The sequence below is a fragment of the Nesoenas mayeri genome (genome assembly GCF_963082525.1).
Source record: "Nesoenas mayeri genome assembly, chromosome: 3".
Taxonomy (NCBI): Eukaryota; Metazoa; Chordata; class Aves; order Columbiformes; family Columbidae; genus Nesoenas; species Nesoenas mayeri.
The window spans coordinates 82,619,312-82,637,504 of NC_137544.1; the positions used below are offsets into that span (position 1 = coordinate 82,619,312).

Sequence of the window (18,193 nt, forward strand, 5' to 3'; positions counted from 1 at the left end):
GATGAGAGATGCTCTGTGTGTTTCACTTTCCAGCACCTCCATTCTAAAACCAATTCCTTGTTTCACAGCAAGAAAGACCCTTCTGTTCTTCTCCTTCAGAACTGGAACTTCTGCAAGCCACACCACCTCAGCAGTAGTAAAAGCTGTATCTATTTGTCACCATTGTCACCTTGTTAATCTCAGACATACTAGCATGCTCTTGTGATTTCTTACTGTATTCCTCAATGTTTGTCACTGCTTAATAAAATGCAATTATTTTTTTAAACCAAATAAGATAAAAACATACATTACAAACTCTTTCAAGAAGGATTTATGCCAATAGTTTTCTTTTACACACATTGTAGCGAGTATCCTATGTTTGCAGCACTACATAAATAATACCCATCAGCTTTAAAAAGGCTAAACTGCTTACAACTCAAGCAACATTTACTATTATTTTTAGAACAGAGAGTAAATGTATTGAGTCAGTGTGTTCCATGAATTCTGAGCATTGCCTGCAAAGTTCACAAAGACAAAACAATGATAGATTTGGGACTGCTGGGAAGCACTGAGACTTTGTTTCTAAGCCATCAGAGATTTAAAATAGTTGATACAAATGTACAGTAGCGCTTTTCAAGTAGTGATATGTGAAAACTGGTTACGTGTAAAAGTGCATTGTTTCCAAAATCCAGAAAACACCTAATAACAGAGAAGAAAACTGAAATTGGCTTGACTTTCAGTGTGTGAAAAAGACATTTTTATTCAGCACAGGATAAAAAAAAAACAAAAACAAAAACAAAAAAAACAAACAACAAACCAAACACCACCACAAACCACTAAACAAACAAAAAACCAAAACCCAACATCGACAATAATATTAAACAAAGCCTGAAGCTACCTCATTTCTCCTAAGGAAGTAATGTGCTTTTCAGACACACTATTTTTTAAATCAAAGAGCAATACTACACATTTCTTGTTATATCTCATTGCTAAGATGGAAAAGGTCCTAAATTGAACTAGCCACATAATTCACTACTTAGCAGGTACAGACTTCTTGACTTCCTGCAAAATGTATGTTTACAGTGTCTTGCAGATCTATAAAACTCTGTCCTACGTTGCTGAGCACTATTTACCCATCCAGATATTACTACATGTACAATTACATATCTAGTGCATAATTTCCAGTACATCTCCCTGATTGAGCACTGGACTCACCCTTACTGGACCCACTAGGTGTTTTGTCTCTTTCAGCTGTGCATGTCTCACACTAGGTCATTTTCAAGGGCACTTCTTTCGAAACAGAACTTCCTAAAGCAAACAATTCTTCCTCCACCTCCTTCCCCCTGCCACCAGGGTGCCTTTCTCCCAGTAGCACACTGCAGCGTTTCCTCATCCCATTCCAGCACTCCGGATTGTTTCATGCCCACAGTGGAAATAACTTCTCCCCACATTTGCGCAGCTGGGCTATCTACACCCTAAAAACGCCTTCTCCCACTGGGTGCCTCTCACTGAGCCTGTTTACGTCTCCTACTCCCATTACTACTCGTTTGAACAGCGCAGCTCAAGCAGGCTGGGGCCCAGGCCACCAGGCGGCTAGGCCGCGGCTGGGCCTCTCTTCGAGGATTTATGGTACCACACGGCGGAGGGCGCTGCCATGGGACCCGCGCTGAGCGCCGCGTTCTGCGGCAAGGCCCCAGAAGGCCACAGGGAGGCATAGGTGCCTGTAGTACACAAAGCCTTCTCCTTTCCACTTATTTACTGCACAATCTCATGCTGGAAAAAAAAAAAAGCGTCTCCAAGAACAGTATCTGTGCACTCAGGCATTCTGGATAAGCACGTCCATTAACTGTATTTGGACAAATACATGGAAAAGTTTAAAACAAATGCAAGGGCCGAGCATACGCGTGACGCGGCACCGGCCCGGCAGGGTGCCAGAGCCGCCTCTCACAGCAGCGAACTGTGCAGCGGAGCCGCACGGCCGCCGAGGCGCCTGCGTGGCGCGGGGCCCTCATAGCGCTGCCGACGAGCACGGCGGCGGGCAGCGGCAGGCAGGCTGCCCGAGCACGGCGGCGGGCAGCGCCAGGCCGGCTGCCCGAGCACGGCGGCGGGCAGCGGCGGGCAGCGGCGGGCAGCGCCAGGCCGGCTGCCCGGGCCCGCCTGCCGCCGCGGCCCCTGCGCAGCGTTAGCGGAGCGGAGCGCTGGGGACAGGCCGCCGCGCGCGCCACGCAGAGGCGCGCGCCCGCAGCGCGAGGGAGGGGGAGGAGCGGGCTGAGCGCCAGCGCCGCTCGCCCTGCCCCCTCCCCGCGTGCGCGCGCGCGGCCCGCGCCGTGACCCATTTCACCGAACAAAGGATTTTGCTGGAATCTCAGCGCTGCACCTAAAATGGCGCCGGCGCGCTCGCCCGCCCCGCCCCCGCCGCGGGCACCATAGAGATGGGGCGGGCCGGAGCGGATAGAGCGGCCTCTCCATGTGCCTTCTCTAGGCCGCCGTAGTCCGGTGTCGCTGGTGCGCGGTGGGGGAGGGGGCGCGGGCCGGGTGAGGCGCTGTCACATCATGGCGGGCGAGGGCGACTCTGAGCCGAGGAAGGTAATGGAGGATGGGGGGGCAGGCGGTGAGGGGCTCTTCCCGCCCCGCGAGCGACCGCAGCCAGCCCCCCTCCCCGGGGCGCTGCCCACCCCCGGCACGCACCCCCGGCACGCGGGAGGGAGCCGTGCCCGCCCCGACCCGACCCGCCCGGGCGGCGGGGCAGCCCCGCAGCGGCGGCCGAGAGGCGGCGCCGGTGGGTAGCGGCGCCGCGTCTGTGATCCCCGCGGGCGCAGGAGGCCGGCGGTGCGGGGGTCTGTGACCAGCCGCTTCAGTGGAGCGCGGTCGGGAGGAGGATGAGGATGAGGATGAGGAGGCAGAGGCCGGCGGGGCTGTGCCGGCTCCCAGCGCCGCGGGGCCCGCGCGGGCACAGGCGCAGGCGGCGCCGGGGACACGAGGGGTTGTCGCAGACCCGCCCCGCGGGTTTTGCTGCGGAGGGAACAACTAGGGAACAATGCGCGGAAACCGATGGCAGAACCGAGGCTCTCCGGGGAGGGGGGTGTCTGTGTTTGCTTTTCCACAGACCCCTCCGCAGGGCTCCCTCCTCGTGGGTGGAACGCCGTCATGACACTTGAGCCTTGGTAACGCCAGGAGTTAGCAGTGGTTAGAGTCATAACGAGGGATTTCAAGTGTAGCAACAGGTGAAATACTATTTTAAAAGGATGCATCATGCTGCACGGACGTAGCAAAGATACCTTCTTAGCCAACAACAGCAACCTATCAAGTGACTTCTTCCATGTGAGAGTACTTGAAATTACTCATTAGGAGACTAGAACAACATAGACCAAATCCTTCTTGTCTCATTTGTACACAGGGATTATGTGGAAACAGCTGATGGTCATCCATAGGGCACGTAGATAAAATTATTGAGGGGATTTCCATGCTTGCATACACATCCAGCTGTTGCCAGATGCTTGTTGGCTCTGTTGCCACAGTCAGACATGACTTGTCTCGCAGGGTTGTCGGCCCTGCACAAATAGTTGAATATAGTACTCCATCCTCAGAATCTACTTTGTCCAAGTAACTAGCTTTACAAAAAAATGAAACCATTTAAAAATCTTTCAAGATTTTAGTTGTGCAGTTACACACATGATATTTAATGATCTAAGGATTTAAACACAATAGAATGAAAACAAATTCTCACACCATCCCTAACAAAAGAATTAATAGCAGAAAGATGTGCAGATGTTACTACAGTGCAGTCACCTTAACCCTGACCCATGTCCTCCTCAGGCCTTTTTGTTGCAGTTTCTGACTCCTGCTTGTGGTGCCAATGTGGATTTGCAAGGACGTTTGTGAGGTGGGAAATAGGAGTTGTAGTCAAGTTAAAAGACTTGGGTTATGCAGAACTCAGTGTCGGCATCCCTGAAATGAAAAATATATTTGCCAGTTCACAGTTGGGTTTATGAATGCCACATGTAATTCCCATTTGAAAAGTAAATAGAAAACTGATAGATGGAAGCTAGGGTAGGTTTTAAATGTGAGAGTATGAAATTATTTGAATATTTTTTACCAGTAAGTTCATTTAAAAACTTACATGCCATATATAGAAGAATTGCTGTCTACAGCCCCTGCCTATGTGTAGGATTAGGTTAAAAAATACTGGTTTATAAAAGTTCTATTCAATGTTCTATATAAGGTTTTCTACTACATGTACCATCTCCAGTATTCAGGTTTGGTTGGTTGGTTTGGTTTTGTTTTAAGCACATTTGCCTTTTCAGATATTAAAACTATGTGGCATAACTAACTGCACAATTGATTGTAACCTTCCCTGTTTGTTGTGATGCATGTTGTTTTTGAAGAAAGATCTCAGATTCTTAAGGGTTTTCTACCTCTTTTGGAGAGTGTAAGGGGAAAAAAATGAAATACTTTTTCTGTAATACTCAGTAGAAAGGATGGATCAGCAGGTTTGCACAACACAATGTCTCCTATATCAGTAGTTAGCTCTTCCAAAACTATTCCTGATACAGCTGTGCATGTGCAGTTTTGTTCAGAGATAACACTGAAAGTAGGAAATCCTCGAGTGTTTATTTTTGACTCTTGAGATAATAAGTCAGTTTTACAATGGAATTGGCATCATAGACTTCTACAAAAGCAATTTAAAACATTTATAGTGGTTTTTTTTTTTTTTCTCTTACAGTCCTTTAAACTCCTAGGATTTCTCGATGTTCAAAGTGTCCCATGTGCACGAGAATCAGTTCTCTATGGCTCCCTGGGATCTTTAGTTGTGGGTCTTGGACATTTTTTAGCAACTAGTAAGTACTTATTTCTTCTGGGTTTTGTATATTTATTTGCAATTAAAAATAGTTCCTTTTTGCTGTTATCTCTTATTAATAATGGGAAGTCATCCAGTGTTTTTTCTCTAATTTTTTTGAGGATTTCTGGTTTTCTTTCAGGTAGAGTTAGAAGATCATGTGACTTTGCAGTTGGTGGCTTTATTTGCACAATGTTAGGATACTGGTATGTAAAACACTTCTTGAGTTTTGACAGACCTGTGTTGTCTGCTTTGTACAACATGATCCCTGTGTGACCTTTCACACTGCTTTTGAAGCTCCATTAAAAAATTGCCTAGCAAAGCGTCCTCTTCCTTCTCCCGGAAGTATTTATTTTTTTAAAAGGAAACGATTTCAGTGCATTTGGATCTTTGTTATTTTTTTTTAGCCTGCTATTCTTTCTTGAATCCTAAGAGATTGAACCACCCAGTTATTTCTGTCTTTCTTAATTACTCTGTTTTTCCTTCACATATGTCATCCTTCTGTCCTAATTATAAAGGCAGTGTACTAAATGGTCATGAAATTAAGATCCAAATTATAGAAATTAGCATTTTCCCTTGGACTTTCATATCCTGCTGCTCAGTGGCTACATAATGTTTGCCTTAAAGGAATAGCGGTTACCCTGGTATTTCCATTATGCATCATTTCGTAATGAATTTCACTAGGACTATTACGTGTGGTTTCAACTGGTTGAACAACTCTTGATTTGATCCTGTCACTCGTATAAAGCAGGGAATCATGTTTTCTTTTCATCCCCTCCTCTAGGTTTTACTGCAGGTACAATTTGGCCCAACAGAGGATCCGGCAAAGAATGCTGAAAGAAGGAATGAGAAACAAGATTTTATTTGAAGGCAGTTCTCTTGATCTAGAAAGAAAACAAACTGGCAATGAAAGGAGCGATTCATAGTCTGCTATAGAGGAATCTGTGTGCTAATTCAGCTTTGGGAGAAGGTGCTCCAGAAATGGCAGTCTTGCCTGTAAATGCGTGAGGTGCCTAAGACTGGTAAATCATGGTGGTTTTCCTAGCAAATCCAAGCAAGAAGCCCATAGTGAATCTGTTAAGTCAGGATACAAGCCTTTCTTTGTTTCATATATGTATGTATGTATGTATATGACTCTGTCCACAGACAGGAATGACCTCCTGTTAAACATTTGGAAGCTGGTGTGTTCTGTTACAGGGTCTCAGAAGATTAATGATGTGTTTTGGGACTGCTTTACCTTCCATTATAAACAGAATCATAGAGTGTTGGTTTTTTTTTTTTTTAGTGAAGTTGTAATTACATCTCATTTAAATACAGGAAAATATTTTAATCAGCTGTTCTCTGAGTAAGTGTATCCTTCGGTGCTACTGTTAGTTGTGCTGTTTGTGAAACAGGAAGATGTAGACAGAAGGTTGAAGGCTTTGCTTGTGCAAGGTAGGTGATAGTAGTAGCCTTTGTGTCAGGGAATAGCTGCAGGATAACTTCAGATCATTTATATACACTCTGAAGATGAAGGATTTCCATTTTTATTCTGCCTGTGTAAAACTAAGAATAAAATCACACTTCAGAAGCAGTCTAAGCTATGTAAGTAATCTTTTTACTTGAGTAAAAACCTTTTGTTTTAGACATTTCCTTACAATCGGTGGAATATTAATTTACATTATTTGTAAGTAGCAACAGTCAGTAATTTTTTTAAAAAGGCATGTTCTATTTGTTTACTTCACTGTACATTTTCAGTTAAAAGAAGGATCACTATATAATTTGAAGGAAACCATCTTATTTGGAAACATAGTGATAGATCTAATTGCATATTGGTAAAAGGATGAGTGATGGCATAATATTCCTTGCTTGTTTCCATCTACACCAATGACACAAAGTGTTTACTTTCTTTTACAAAAGGATTTCTAGTGTATGATGCTGTAAGCACTTTTGGTCTAAAGGCATTCACTGAGCAAATTCCTTTCCCCCCATCCTGTACTTATCTGAGAGAGTTTGTGATGTTGTTAACTCAGGTAGGTGTGAGGAGGTTTGGGAATCCAGAGGTGAACAGCAGCATTGCTCTACTTATTTAATTTGGAAATATACATTGAAGTACTAAACAAACATGCTGTTTACACTAAGATGATGAAACGTTTACCCTCTGTGGATTAGGGTCTTCCAAGAAGAGAACAAACCTGTATACTCTATTACCTTTTTTCCTCTATTCCTCGTGTTTCTTCTGGAGGAAACAATAAAGATAAATTTTATGGAGGACGTGCAATTCAATAGTTTTATATAAAAGGTCTGCAGAAAACTTGAGATAGAGCAATGAACCACTTTCTGCCATCACTGCAAAATCTAAACCGGGAAGTTAACCAGTAGCTCACTCTTAATTCAGAAAAGAAGAACATTTCCCTCGGTTCTGTGCTGGGGGGTGAGGGGGAGGGAGGCTCGTTCCCTCGGGATGGGCAGGAGGTGCTGCCTCGCAAAGCCCTGAGAGCAGTAGTGGGAAACTGAGCCAGCCCCAAAGCAGGGCTTAGCGAGCTCCTATTTTAATACACAGTTGAGTTCTTTCCTATCTGACCTAAGAAAAGACACTGCAGCTTAAGCAGGGGGTCTTTTGGCTGCGAGGTCAGAGTTCAGCCGGGGAGTTAGGGAACAAAAGCACACAGATGATAATTTACTCTTCAGCAACAGAGCAGTAGCAGAGAAAAGAATGCCATTTTGTACTGACAGGAAAGGCATTAGCATGCGTATTAAGGGCATCCTTCAAAATGTGTAAGTGCTGTGAGTAGTCAAGAAAAAAGCACAAGCATCACGGTACTGTGTAAATTAAAAAATCTGGGGAAAACTGCAGCGTTGGATCCTCTCTGGTGTTAATTTGTGTTGGTTTTAAGCTACTGCATTTGAGGATATTGGCTCAATAGCAGCTTAACTACAGTATTAGCAATTCTGGCCAGTAACTATGAAATTCTAGATGTATCCTCATTGCGTAGATAACCCATCCAATCCTGCTGCTGCCTCACTGGGCAAAATGTAACATGAGTATGCCAGATGTTAACAGAAAAGTGGGGAAAGAGGCGATATGCATGCAGGCAGGCTGGCTGACATGTTTGAGCTTCACTGTCTAGTAAAAGGTGAGGTGGAACTGAACTAACCAAAAGTCAGAGCCTTTGCTGAAGAGGCCAGGATGTAGGATAAGACAAGGAAGTCGTGAGCAGGATGCAGTTGGCGAGAAGGGGAGAGCTTGCAGGAGCAGGGGGAAGGATGCTCGTGGTCAAACATGGGGGAGAAAGTCTGGTATCATTCCTCCAAGTGCTGGCTACAGCTGCATCTGTGCCAGCTGTGGAAAGTGGATTGAAAGTGACTGATGGGTCATAAACCCCTGTTGAAAGGGTGAGGGACAGGACAAACCCCAAAAAATCTCAAAGATATTAGTTGTCGTAAATTACGATGCATTCACAAGAAAATAAAAGTTGTAGTAACTTAAGTAATTTTAACATTTGGAAACAATTTCCTGACTATCTTTTAAATTGGTGACTTGTATCCCTATTAAGGCTATTTTTAAATTTTAAGTCATTGTTGGAAACACATAGCATGCATCTGTGTATTATTATTGGACTTGATATTGTTAAGTATTGCTGCTAATGACAAATGTGATAGTCCTTGCTTTACTGAAGTTCAAAATATTCCCCAAATTAGAATGTGCCAGTTACTAGAAAAGAAGATAAATAGTAATTGTGAAGGTGTTTGGTTTTCAGCCCTCTGGAGGAACCTTTAAAAGGAGAGAATGAAGTATAGCGACTTCAAGCTATAAAGTTGCTAAAATCTTGTTTATTTTACTGACAGTTGCCTTACTTGGTCACTAAATGGTGACTGACAAGCACACTTTTTGTTTCTGAAGTTAGTAAAATCCCCCCTTAAAGGCATCTAAAACACCCCCAAAATAAGCAGATGCGTTTACAGCCCCTTGGCTCCTCCACACCTTCCTGCTCCCACAGGAGCGATGTCCCTGGGCAGAGGGGTTTGCCAGGAGGGACAGTCAGTGTCAAAGCAACAGGCAGGAAGGTGGCAATCAGAGTTAATTGCCAGCTCAGTCCTTAGAGGACAGAGTGATCAGGTCGCCTCTGCTCTTCAGTGCCTCTCACTGAAGCAAACGTAACATTTCAGCCATTGATAGTTGTGACGGGCTCAAAACCCAAGAACTGCTTTGAAGTTGACAGCAGAGGCAACTACAACTGTCATCCCCAACTCGACATTTACACCTTTACCCAAGCAGAAATTTTTGGCAGGTAATGTTGGCATTGCCTTCTCACTGCATTTTGTAGGTTCCCAGGCTATTTTGTGCATTGTCACTCCAAGTCTCGGAGTGCTGCAAAGGAAAGGTCACCTCTTGTTGCTAACAAGTGAGTCTGGCTTTTGGTAGGGTCATTCTTTTAGGGCTGGGGAAGCACATTTGTTATTTGTGGTGGAAGCAACCCAGGTAACAATGAAGTACTGTGTGGACTTTCTTGTAATGAGCTCCCAAGTGAAAGATTTTTCTCCAGCTCAGAGTAATTCCCACACTCCTCTCATTCCAGGCTTTGAGCTCGAGAGCTCAGTGATTTCCAGTGAAAGTTGTGTGGCTTACTCCATTTAAAGTTTGAAACAAATACGTGATTGCCTTGAAAAACTGATCAAAACAAAGTCTTTACAATATGTCTATATGATCAAGGAGATGATCTTTTGATGATTTGTTTTTTTAATTTGAAGAACCAAGAACTAATTAAATGTCAGAAGTAGAGCTGAGCTTTGGTTAATGTGCCTCAAGGCCTTGAACATACATCTTCTAATGCTTAAAATGAAAACATTACACCAAGTATGGCTGTTAAACCCTCAAAGGGGGTGGGAGACCAGGCTGATGAAGAAAAGAAAAGAAAGGGTAAAGCCTTGGATGAGGCAACGTGAGTAAAACACAGACTTTTATTCATGGCCACCAAAACTCTGAGACTGTTTGTAGGGCCCCATGTTTTCACGCGCTGTTTTTTTCTGCCTGGGCTCAGAGTTTGCCTGCGAGCCATCCAGCAGTGTTCCCGGAGGAATAGGTCACAGCATCCCTGTGTCTGCTGGTTTTAAAGATTAAGAGGACTTTGTTCTGAGGAGGATATTTTAATCCTTCCAAGCTTCTGTCATCTGCCATAAGCAAGACTGCGTCACAGCCCGCAGCTCTCCTGAACATGCCAGGAGCCCACTGGCAGTACATGATATGTACTGTGAGAGCAGACAATTACCTCTGCAGGGCTCTTTTGACTGGCCACAGCTCCAAAATACCCATCCTGCCTGTAGTGGTGATGGATTTAACAGCAGCAAAGACTTATCTTCATGCTTTGAAGAGAGTGAAACACAAGCTTTGCTTGTTTTTTAAACTCCTTGTGTATTCTGTTCAGTGCTATTACAAAGAGCAGCAGGTGTGCTCTCAGCCAACATGGCCTCTCTCCCCAGACAACTGATCTTCATCTCTCCTTTTGGTGGCAAATGGCTTGTGGTCAGCTCCAGTGATCACAGTGTTCATTTATGTGTGAGTTGTCTTGGCCTTCAAGCCTGTATGTATGTTCATGACAGGTTTTCGGAGGTCACCTCTGCAACTCTGGTTGGTATTCATGCTTTCCATCACCCAGATCAAGAGTTTTCACCATCTTTGCCAGGTTGCCAAACCAAACCCAATGAGAGAAGTGTTTCTGGTGGATGGAGATGTACTGGTGGATGAAAGGTTGGACATGAGCTGGCAATGTGCACTTGCAGCCCAGAAGACCAGTCGTATCTGGGGCTGCATCAAAAAGAGCGTGGCCAGCAGGTCAGGGAGGTGATTCTGCCCCTCTGCTCTGGTGAGACCCCACCTGAAATCCTGTGTCCAGCTCTGTACCTCAGTACAAGAAAGACATGGACCTGTTGGAGGGCCACAAAAATGATCAGAGAGCACCTCTCCTATGAGGATAGGCTGAGAGAGTTGGGGTTGTTCAGCCTGGAGGCAGAGAAGGCTCTGGCGAGACCTTATTGTGGCCTTTCTGTGCTTAAAAGGGGCCTATAAGAAAGATGGGGACAGACTTTTTAGCAGGGCCTGTTATGAGAGGACAAGGGGTGATGGTTTTAAATTGAAGGAGTGGAGATCAGGCTACATATTGAGGAAGAAACTTTTTACAATGAGGCTGGTGAAACAGTGGCCCAGGTTGCCCAGAAAGGTGGTAGATGTCCCATCCCTGGAGATACTCAAGACCAGGCCAGATAGGGCTCCAAGCAGCCTGGTGTAGTTGAAGATGTCCCTGCTCATTGCAGGGCTCTTGGAGTAACTGACCTTTGAGGGTCCTTTCCAACCCAAACTATTCTATGATTCTCTACCACCTCATCACTGTGACACTTTGCGCAGATGCTGCAGAAACAGGATGAGAGATCCACCCAGCCCATTTGCCGAGGGCTCCTCTTTCTGAGCAAATTTGCAGTCAGGGTGCCTACAGTTCCCACCCACAGAATATTTGGGATATGTTACTTCAGCAATTAAAAGGAAGCTAAGGTCCCCTTCCCTGTATGGAAACATTCAGGCTCTGGGTGGGACAGACAACAGCAACATCATTGAAGGTATAGAGCCCGTCACTCGCTTATTATTGGGCAGATACATTATCATAAACTGCTGTTGCAGAAGTTCTTCATAGAGCCATTATAGAGCAAGAAATATTTCCAGTGGCCTGTTCCTCAAACTAGAGAGGATGATGTTCTGTTCAGTTCCCCAAACAAATCTGGAACTACCACTGACTATCGCTTGCTGTGCTTAGGATGCATTCACCCAGCATTTACAGCCCTTGAGGGTCACCCTGAGGCAGCATTGGGAGGCTGTGACAGAACCTGTTTGACTTGGTTTCCCGGCTCTGAGAGAATCCAAGTGCCATGTTCTTCAGTAACTGCCTACTCAGACTCCCAGATGGGTAAAAAAAGCTCAGCTTACTCTTTCTAAGTGTCCCAAAGTCCCCTCAAACCACTGCTGCGGAGGGCTTCTTACTGCTAACAAGCACAATGGGCTTCTCGATCCCCAAAACCACTCACCATTCATTTCTACTCACCATTTGTATATCACAATTCATGCTTCTACTGGGAACATCATACCTAAGCTTGTACCCCTCTGTCACCAACAGGTGCACGCTAGAGATAACCTAAGAGATGCATCTCAAGAGCATCTAAGTGGGGTCACAGAGTGACCCAGCAAGCTGCTCCCTCAGAATAACCTTCAGCTGGAGCAGAGCAGGAGCTGCCCATTGCACCCACGCACACATGCACACATGTGGGCAGCCACGCTCCCCACACTTCAGCAGTGCTCCATCTCTGAGAACCACAAGGCTGTGACACACAATAAACCACAGCCCTGTAGTAAATCACATACTCCTGGTGTGGCAGCGAACCTGGCCGAGTTCAGTTACTGATACATCAGAAACACCATCCATCTGCTGGTGACCTCCAGTGGGACCCACACGAACTGGAATGCTGAAGATGCACCCACCAGTCAAGGAGGAACCCCTGCACTCCCTCCCTTCCCCCACCAGCTTTTCGGTTGCTTTCAGCCCTGACATTTTCACTGGTTTGTTCTGGAACTAGGGATGATACTGAGACTTAGCGCTTGCCGGACAATACACCTTTTGAGGTAGTAAGTATCTATAAAAGCATGCTAATTCATGAAAAGTTTCTCCTCCTCATTTTCTGTGCTAGGATCTGCCAAAAGAAACCGTTGGAGTCTCTGGTTTCCCTTTTGTGGGTGTTTCCTTAAAGGAAAAAATAAAAAAAGGCCTGGCCGGCCGCCAAGCCAAGGAGGCACATAAATACTCCTGGGCTGCGCCAACACGGCTGCTAAAGCAGTAGCAGCAGCCCCCTCCCGAGCATGCCCGGCAGCCACTGGGGAGAAGTAGTCTTTTTGGAAACATCTCCTGGTCGCCACCACCGAGCAGACCATGGAGCTTCCTCAGCGCCAAGCAGGGCTGGGCTCAGCACGCCGCTCTGTGGACTGGGGCGCTGGATCACAGCAGTTCTGCCACCTCCTCCTTTCTGTCAGAGAAAGTGCCTCCTACGGTGGTGCGTACGGGAGCCAGCTGGTCCGCTCCAGCGCTGGCAGCTGGTGTGGTGCTCAGTGGCCCCTGCTCCACGCGGGAGATGCTTCCCTTCTCTTTGTAAAAAAAGAGGCAGGCAAGTTAATACAAAAGCTATGACTGAAGGAATGTCTTAGGTCTGGAAACCAAATGTGCTTTGTGATGTTCAAGCGTTGCATTCTCTGATAAAGTAAGTACTGAAATAGTTCTTATCATGCTATCACAGCTGCTTTCTCCGAGATCTCTCAGAGCACAGAGGGGGAATACACAAGGCATTTAACTTGAACAAGTAATTTATGTCTAAGATTTCTTTTTTAGATTCTCTGCTTACTATTTAACAATTTAATAAATTACCTTTCTTTAAAATTATTATTATTATTACCGGGGTAGCTGCAGAGTGTACACTAAAGGCTGGGAACCAGCTAGCTGAATAGCCGCTCTGCTGAAAAGGGTAGGACCAACAGTGGACGCCAAGTTGAACATGAGCCAAGAGAGTGTTCTCATTGCAAATAAGGCAAACCACGGTCTGGACTCCATCACGAAGTGTGTGGCCAACAAATCAAGGGACGCACTTATCTCCCGGTACGTGACACTGCTGAGGCAGTGCATCCAATATTGCTGCCCAGCTTTGGGCCTCTTCGTCAACAAGGATGTTGAAAAAACACAGAGGCTTCAGTGAAGCACTCCTAAAGTGTTCAGGGAGCTTGAGCACTTGTCCTCTGGAAAAAAAGTGGAAGCAGTTGAACTTAGTCTGAGGAGCAGGTTGTGGGGTGACCTAAGAACCACTTGATGTTATCTGCAGGATGGTTGTAAAGATGGAGCCAAGATGGTGCAGTGGGGCAATGGCCACAAACCCTAGCTTGGGAGCTTCTGAACAGGCAGCAGGACGAAGTGTTTTACTTCGAGAGCAGTGCAGCACTGGAATGGGTCCCCAGAGAGGTGGTGTAATTTCCACCTGTGCGCATCTTCAAGCTTCAGATAGACAAAGCTCCGGCTGACCGGAGTACTAGTGCCAATCCTGCTGCGAGCTGGAGGCTGGACTAGTCTCTAGAGGACCTTGCAAACAGCATTTCTGCAATTCTGCGACCTACTGAGAGATGGCAAATCCAGAAAACCCAAGACAGAAAAAGCCCGGTGCAGAGGATCACCCTACAATAGCATCCTTTTCTTCTTTTGGGAATTCAGTCCCCCGCAATGCAGTGCTCCCAGGCTGGGCTGGAGGCCCCGCAGCACTCCCGGTGCTCTGACAGCGGCAGGGAGCACGAAGCAAAGACAAAGTATGCACAACGTGGAGCTGCCAGGCTTTGGGTACGTGGCTCCGCTGCTCACAGCCTGCACGTGATGCTGCCTATGGACCCACCTCCAGTAGCTCAACTATTGTAAAATCTTGTTTCTCAGCACGATGTGAGCAAACCCCAAGTGACAATTCTTTCAGAAAAAATATTACAGTAAATACCTCCAAGGAGGCTTACTGTTTCCTCTTCCCCCGCCCTCTTACTACCTTCTTACCACAAAGACTAAAGTCCTTTTATCATTCAAGGGCTTATCTACTTGTTCAACAGCTCTGAAAGTTCAACAGAACTGAAAGTTCAGCAGAGACTAAAGAAGAGAATTGAGCCTTTCCTGCGTCTCTCATCTTGTAAACAACCACTGGTATTTTAAGCGTGCATTTACATCCAGGGATATCTTCAGCACTATTCTGGGCTTTTTTATTTTACAGCATTCCTGGGCACTTGTACCATGAGTGCTCCTTGTCAGCACTGACCTCCCCACCTCTCAGGTGAAACAGTTTTTGGTGAACTTGGCAGGAAACCTCTGGAGCACAGAGTAGCAGAAGAGTTGAAGTGACATAAATGAAGGCTGCACTCAGACCAGAACATGCATACTTGCTTTTTTTTTAATGCCTCATTAGTTATCAAAGGTCTCCTAGTAAGCAGCTGCCTGTAGGGAGAACTACACTGAGTTCAATTGTTGTGCACTAACCAGGCAGCACATCCCCAAATTATTATTTAGTGTAAATTGTACCTGACCTTGACTACCAAATGGTAAATTTTTTCTGAGTGTGAAAAAGTTTGAGGGAAAAATTGGCTGAGCTGTCTAACTCGTAGTTTCCATTTCAGTAACGTTTAGGAGCAAATTTACTCTGCAGATCAGAGATAGTCTACTAAACCAGAAAAGAGAACAAAGAACTTGTTCAAAAGTAACACTTGTGTATTGTCACCCATATGAGTAATTATATTACAAGTCGTGGGTTTTGTTTGTCAACATCAAAAGAGGAAAAACAAAGGCAAATGTAACAAACAATGTGTTAAGCATTTAGCATCTTTTTTTAAGCTACAGCTGAGTTTACGTAGCAACCGGTTCACTGCTGGATCTTCCTGCCACTCCCAGTACTGGCAGAAAGACAATCTGAGGCAACAGCCACATCCAGAGCAATTATGGGCCAAGTCCTGATTTCAGCCGATTCCCTGCAGCGCCTGGCTCCGGAGAGGCCTGCTGCACTGGAGGGGATGGCTTGTGCCTCGGTCACTGGACAAGAGGAGAAAAGCTGCACACAACTAATTGCTAATCTGCTATTAAAGCTAAACAAAACCAACCAAACCAAAGGCCTCTTTGCCCCCTCCACCTGCGCAGGGTGCCTTTGTCTAAGAGGAGGTGACTAGTGCATGAGGGAAGTGCTGCTCTATCTTCACCATGGCCAGTTTGATAATACAGGAGTTACAAAGCTGCTCTTCTGAATTTCCGCTTTCCTCTCAGCAGCTTTTTCTGACATGCTGGAACTCTCCCCATCCTCCACAGCACTTCAGGCTGAGACAGCTACAGGCGTACTTTCCAACTTGGTAGTTCACAACTACAGTATATGCACCCTTGTTCACTTGGGAGAGTCCAACCCCAGCAGTTAAACAGCTGCAGAAGTATTAAAGTACCTCACCTCCCTCTGTAACTCAGGTTGATGTCTTGCAGCTTAGTCTGAGATCACACTTCTAGAAAGCACTGGCCTAATTTTCCAAAAGGTCACAAGCAAGGAAACCTCTGAATCTTTAAAGATTAGTTCATCACCTATTTCTATTAAAAAAGATTGCTCAAGAGCATTGTAAAAGATTAAAAAAAAAACCCAAAAAATAGTGGCTTACAGCACAATTTTTTTTTTTTTTTTTTTAAATACAAGTGGCATGGACTGCACGTGGCATTGTCAGAACACAGGTTTAATTCGCTCTGAGAACTGGGCAGAATTTCTAAAAACATCTTAACTGATGAAGAATTATTCTGCATTAGGCACTGAAAGGAACTCATGTACAGGTGCCACTTGGGCTGAGCTCCTACATACACACAACAGCACAGCCGAGTGCTCCCCATGCAGCACGCTAGAAGGGCCAGCTCACAACAGCAGAGCTGGGGTTTGGGGACAGGGATCTTGTAACACACCTCAGAACAGCAGCCAAGGCCCTGATGTCCCATGAGTAAGTCCACTTGCAAAATGCAGCTGCTCTCAGAGCGCCAGGACACAGCCCCTTGCCACTGCCAGGGTGTGTCAGGGAAGCACCTGTTTACACTATGTGTATCCTAGCGACTGTTACTAGCCAAGGCAGAAATACAACTGGAGTATTTAAGTAGGAACTTCCTCCCGAGATACCCAACCCAACCTGCCTTAAGTCTATAGCTACACGCACAGCTGCATCATGCAATGCACGGTGGCTACAACCCGTTTTAAGATGAGAGAAGGTAGCAGCTTCGGCAGACAGGGCTGCAAGGGGAGTGCCAGCAGCAGCGACATTCCTGCTGCCACTGCCAGTAGCCACACAGAGATCACGTTCGTACTCCATTAGAAAACCCAAATGCAACCCCCAGACCTGTGCTGTGTCACTAGTGCCTGCACTGCCACTGCCAGCAGCACAACTGGAGTATTACTACAGGGACTTGCCTTATGTAAAAGAGCCCTTATAGGCTGCAAGAAGTTACTCAACATATGGCCCAACGCTGTCCTCCTTTCTGTACCCACCAGCTACATTTTCCATTGCCTTTCGTAAACACAACCTGGAAGTGTTTTACTAATGGTGATTTTCTAGGTAACAGCTCCTTTGTTCAAGCCGTTCTCACATGGCAAAATAAACCCCTTCCCTAACAATAATCAGCCAAGACAAACTGAGGGAGTCTCTCCTTTGGGGGTGGGACATGAAGACTCACTCAAGTACTGGTCACCACTCTACTGTGATAGATGGGACAAGTATTTAGGTTTTCATATCCTCTTTCTGAACTACACTGGTGCTTACGTTGAAGCTTTTTTGAATTCTGCACCTCAGACAGGCAGCACATTTACTGCTGAACTTATCAAAACTGCTTTTTTCATACAGGGGTGTTTTTAGCAGAAAGAGATACTAGTCTTCCACGTGTAAGACAGTTGAAGCACTTCTCATGTGTAGCTTTTTTTTCTTTAAACACCATGTATTGAAGAATTGAAAACAAAACATCCCAGGCTTTTGAATTAAAATACAAGCTTTACAACCACATAGTAAGTGTAGGCTCTTATATTTCAGTTTAAGACTATATAACTTTATAGAGTACCAAAATAAGCAAAGGATCAGCACTCCATACAAAGTGTTAGTTCTTGTGAGAAGGGTAGAAGGGAGATGGACTGTAATTACACTAAACCTTTTCGCAAGTCTAAAGAAAATTCCATTTCAGCAAAACAGATTCGGGGTTAGATTCCCCATATTTCTAGTTAATTAAATATAGTGTTTCTTTAAAGACAATTTACATTTTTCTCATTCAAAGTAAAGGGATGACTTAAAGCAATATTAACAAAGAGGTGGTGCTGTTAATGTTTAATGTCAATAAGCAATGTCATCTGCTATAAAGGCTAGAAGAGCAACACAACTTTATCTTAACTTCTGACAACTACTAGAAATCGACTAACATTTGAGAAAAGTTTCAAGCCCCCTGCTCTGGCTGCAGCTCTGGGCTGGTGAGCCTGCGCTGCCTGCCCGCTGCCAGCCCAGCTCAGCAGGCAAAGCCCAGCGCCCAGTTGCTGGCACTGACCTGTGCTCACATGTGGACCATGAGCCTGACTCGTGACAGTTATGTCTCTCCCCTGTCTTATGGCATTAAAATGCAAGGAAATTACTAACATTGCCACTACATTTTTACAAAAGCATAAGTCTGAACAAAATAGCAGTTAAAACAAATTGAAGCTCTCTGTCCAACTCTAGGATTCATTCCCCATGACAACCCTCCGTCTGTCCTATTCCCTGTCTGTTTTTTTTCCCCCACTCCTTCCTTCGTGTCTATTTTACAG

At 45.5% G+C, this 18,193-nt stretch overlaps 1 protein-coding gene across 4 annotated transcripts; it reads left to right on the forward strand.

Annotated features, from left to right (window-relative positions):
• The first annotated feature begins 432 nt into the window (after positions 1-432).
• On the forward strand, positions 433-6,997 carry COX20 (cytochrome c oxidase assembly factor COX20). 4 transcript variants are annotated; one of them, XM_080341331.1, is made up of 5 exons: positions 2,486-2,565; positions 3,796-3,862; positions 4,703-4,817; positions 4,959-5,022; positions 5,601-6,997. In XM_080341331.1, exons 2-5 carry the CDS (start codon positions 3,836-3,838, stop codon positions 5,740-5,742), a joined length of 348 nt encoding a protein of 115 aa, XP_080197457.1. In that variant the 5' UTR covers positions 2,486-2,565; positions 3,796-3,835; the 3' UTR covers positions 5,743-6,997. The 4 variants fall into 4 exon arrangements, with proteins under 4 accessions (XP_080197456.1, XP_080197457.1, XP_080197459.1 ...); XM_080341333.1 differs by having other exon boundaries at positions 2,488-2,565; positions 3,811-3,862; XM_080341332.1 differs by lacking the exon at positions 2,486-2,565 and adding an exon at positions 2,577-3,203.
• Positions 6,998-18,193: the final 11,196 nt, after the last annotated feature.

Bases quoted from the DNA above. Each gene is read 5' to 3' on its own strand.
- COX20 (XM_080341330.1), top strand. From the start codon at position 2,533: ATGGCGGGCGAGGGCGACTCTGAGCCGAGGAAG. The intron at 2,566-4,702 runs GTAATGGAGGAT...TTTCTCTTACAG, and splicing joins GCGACTCTGAGCCGAGGAAG to TCCTTTAAACTCCTAGGATT. The intron at 5,023-5,600 runs GTATGTAAAACA...CCCCTCCTCTAG, and splicing joins TGCACAATGTTAGGATACTG to GTTTTACTGCAGGTACAATT.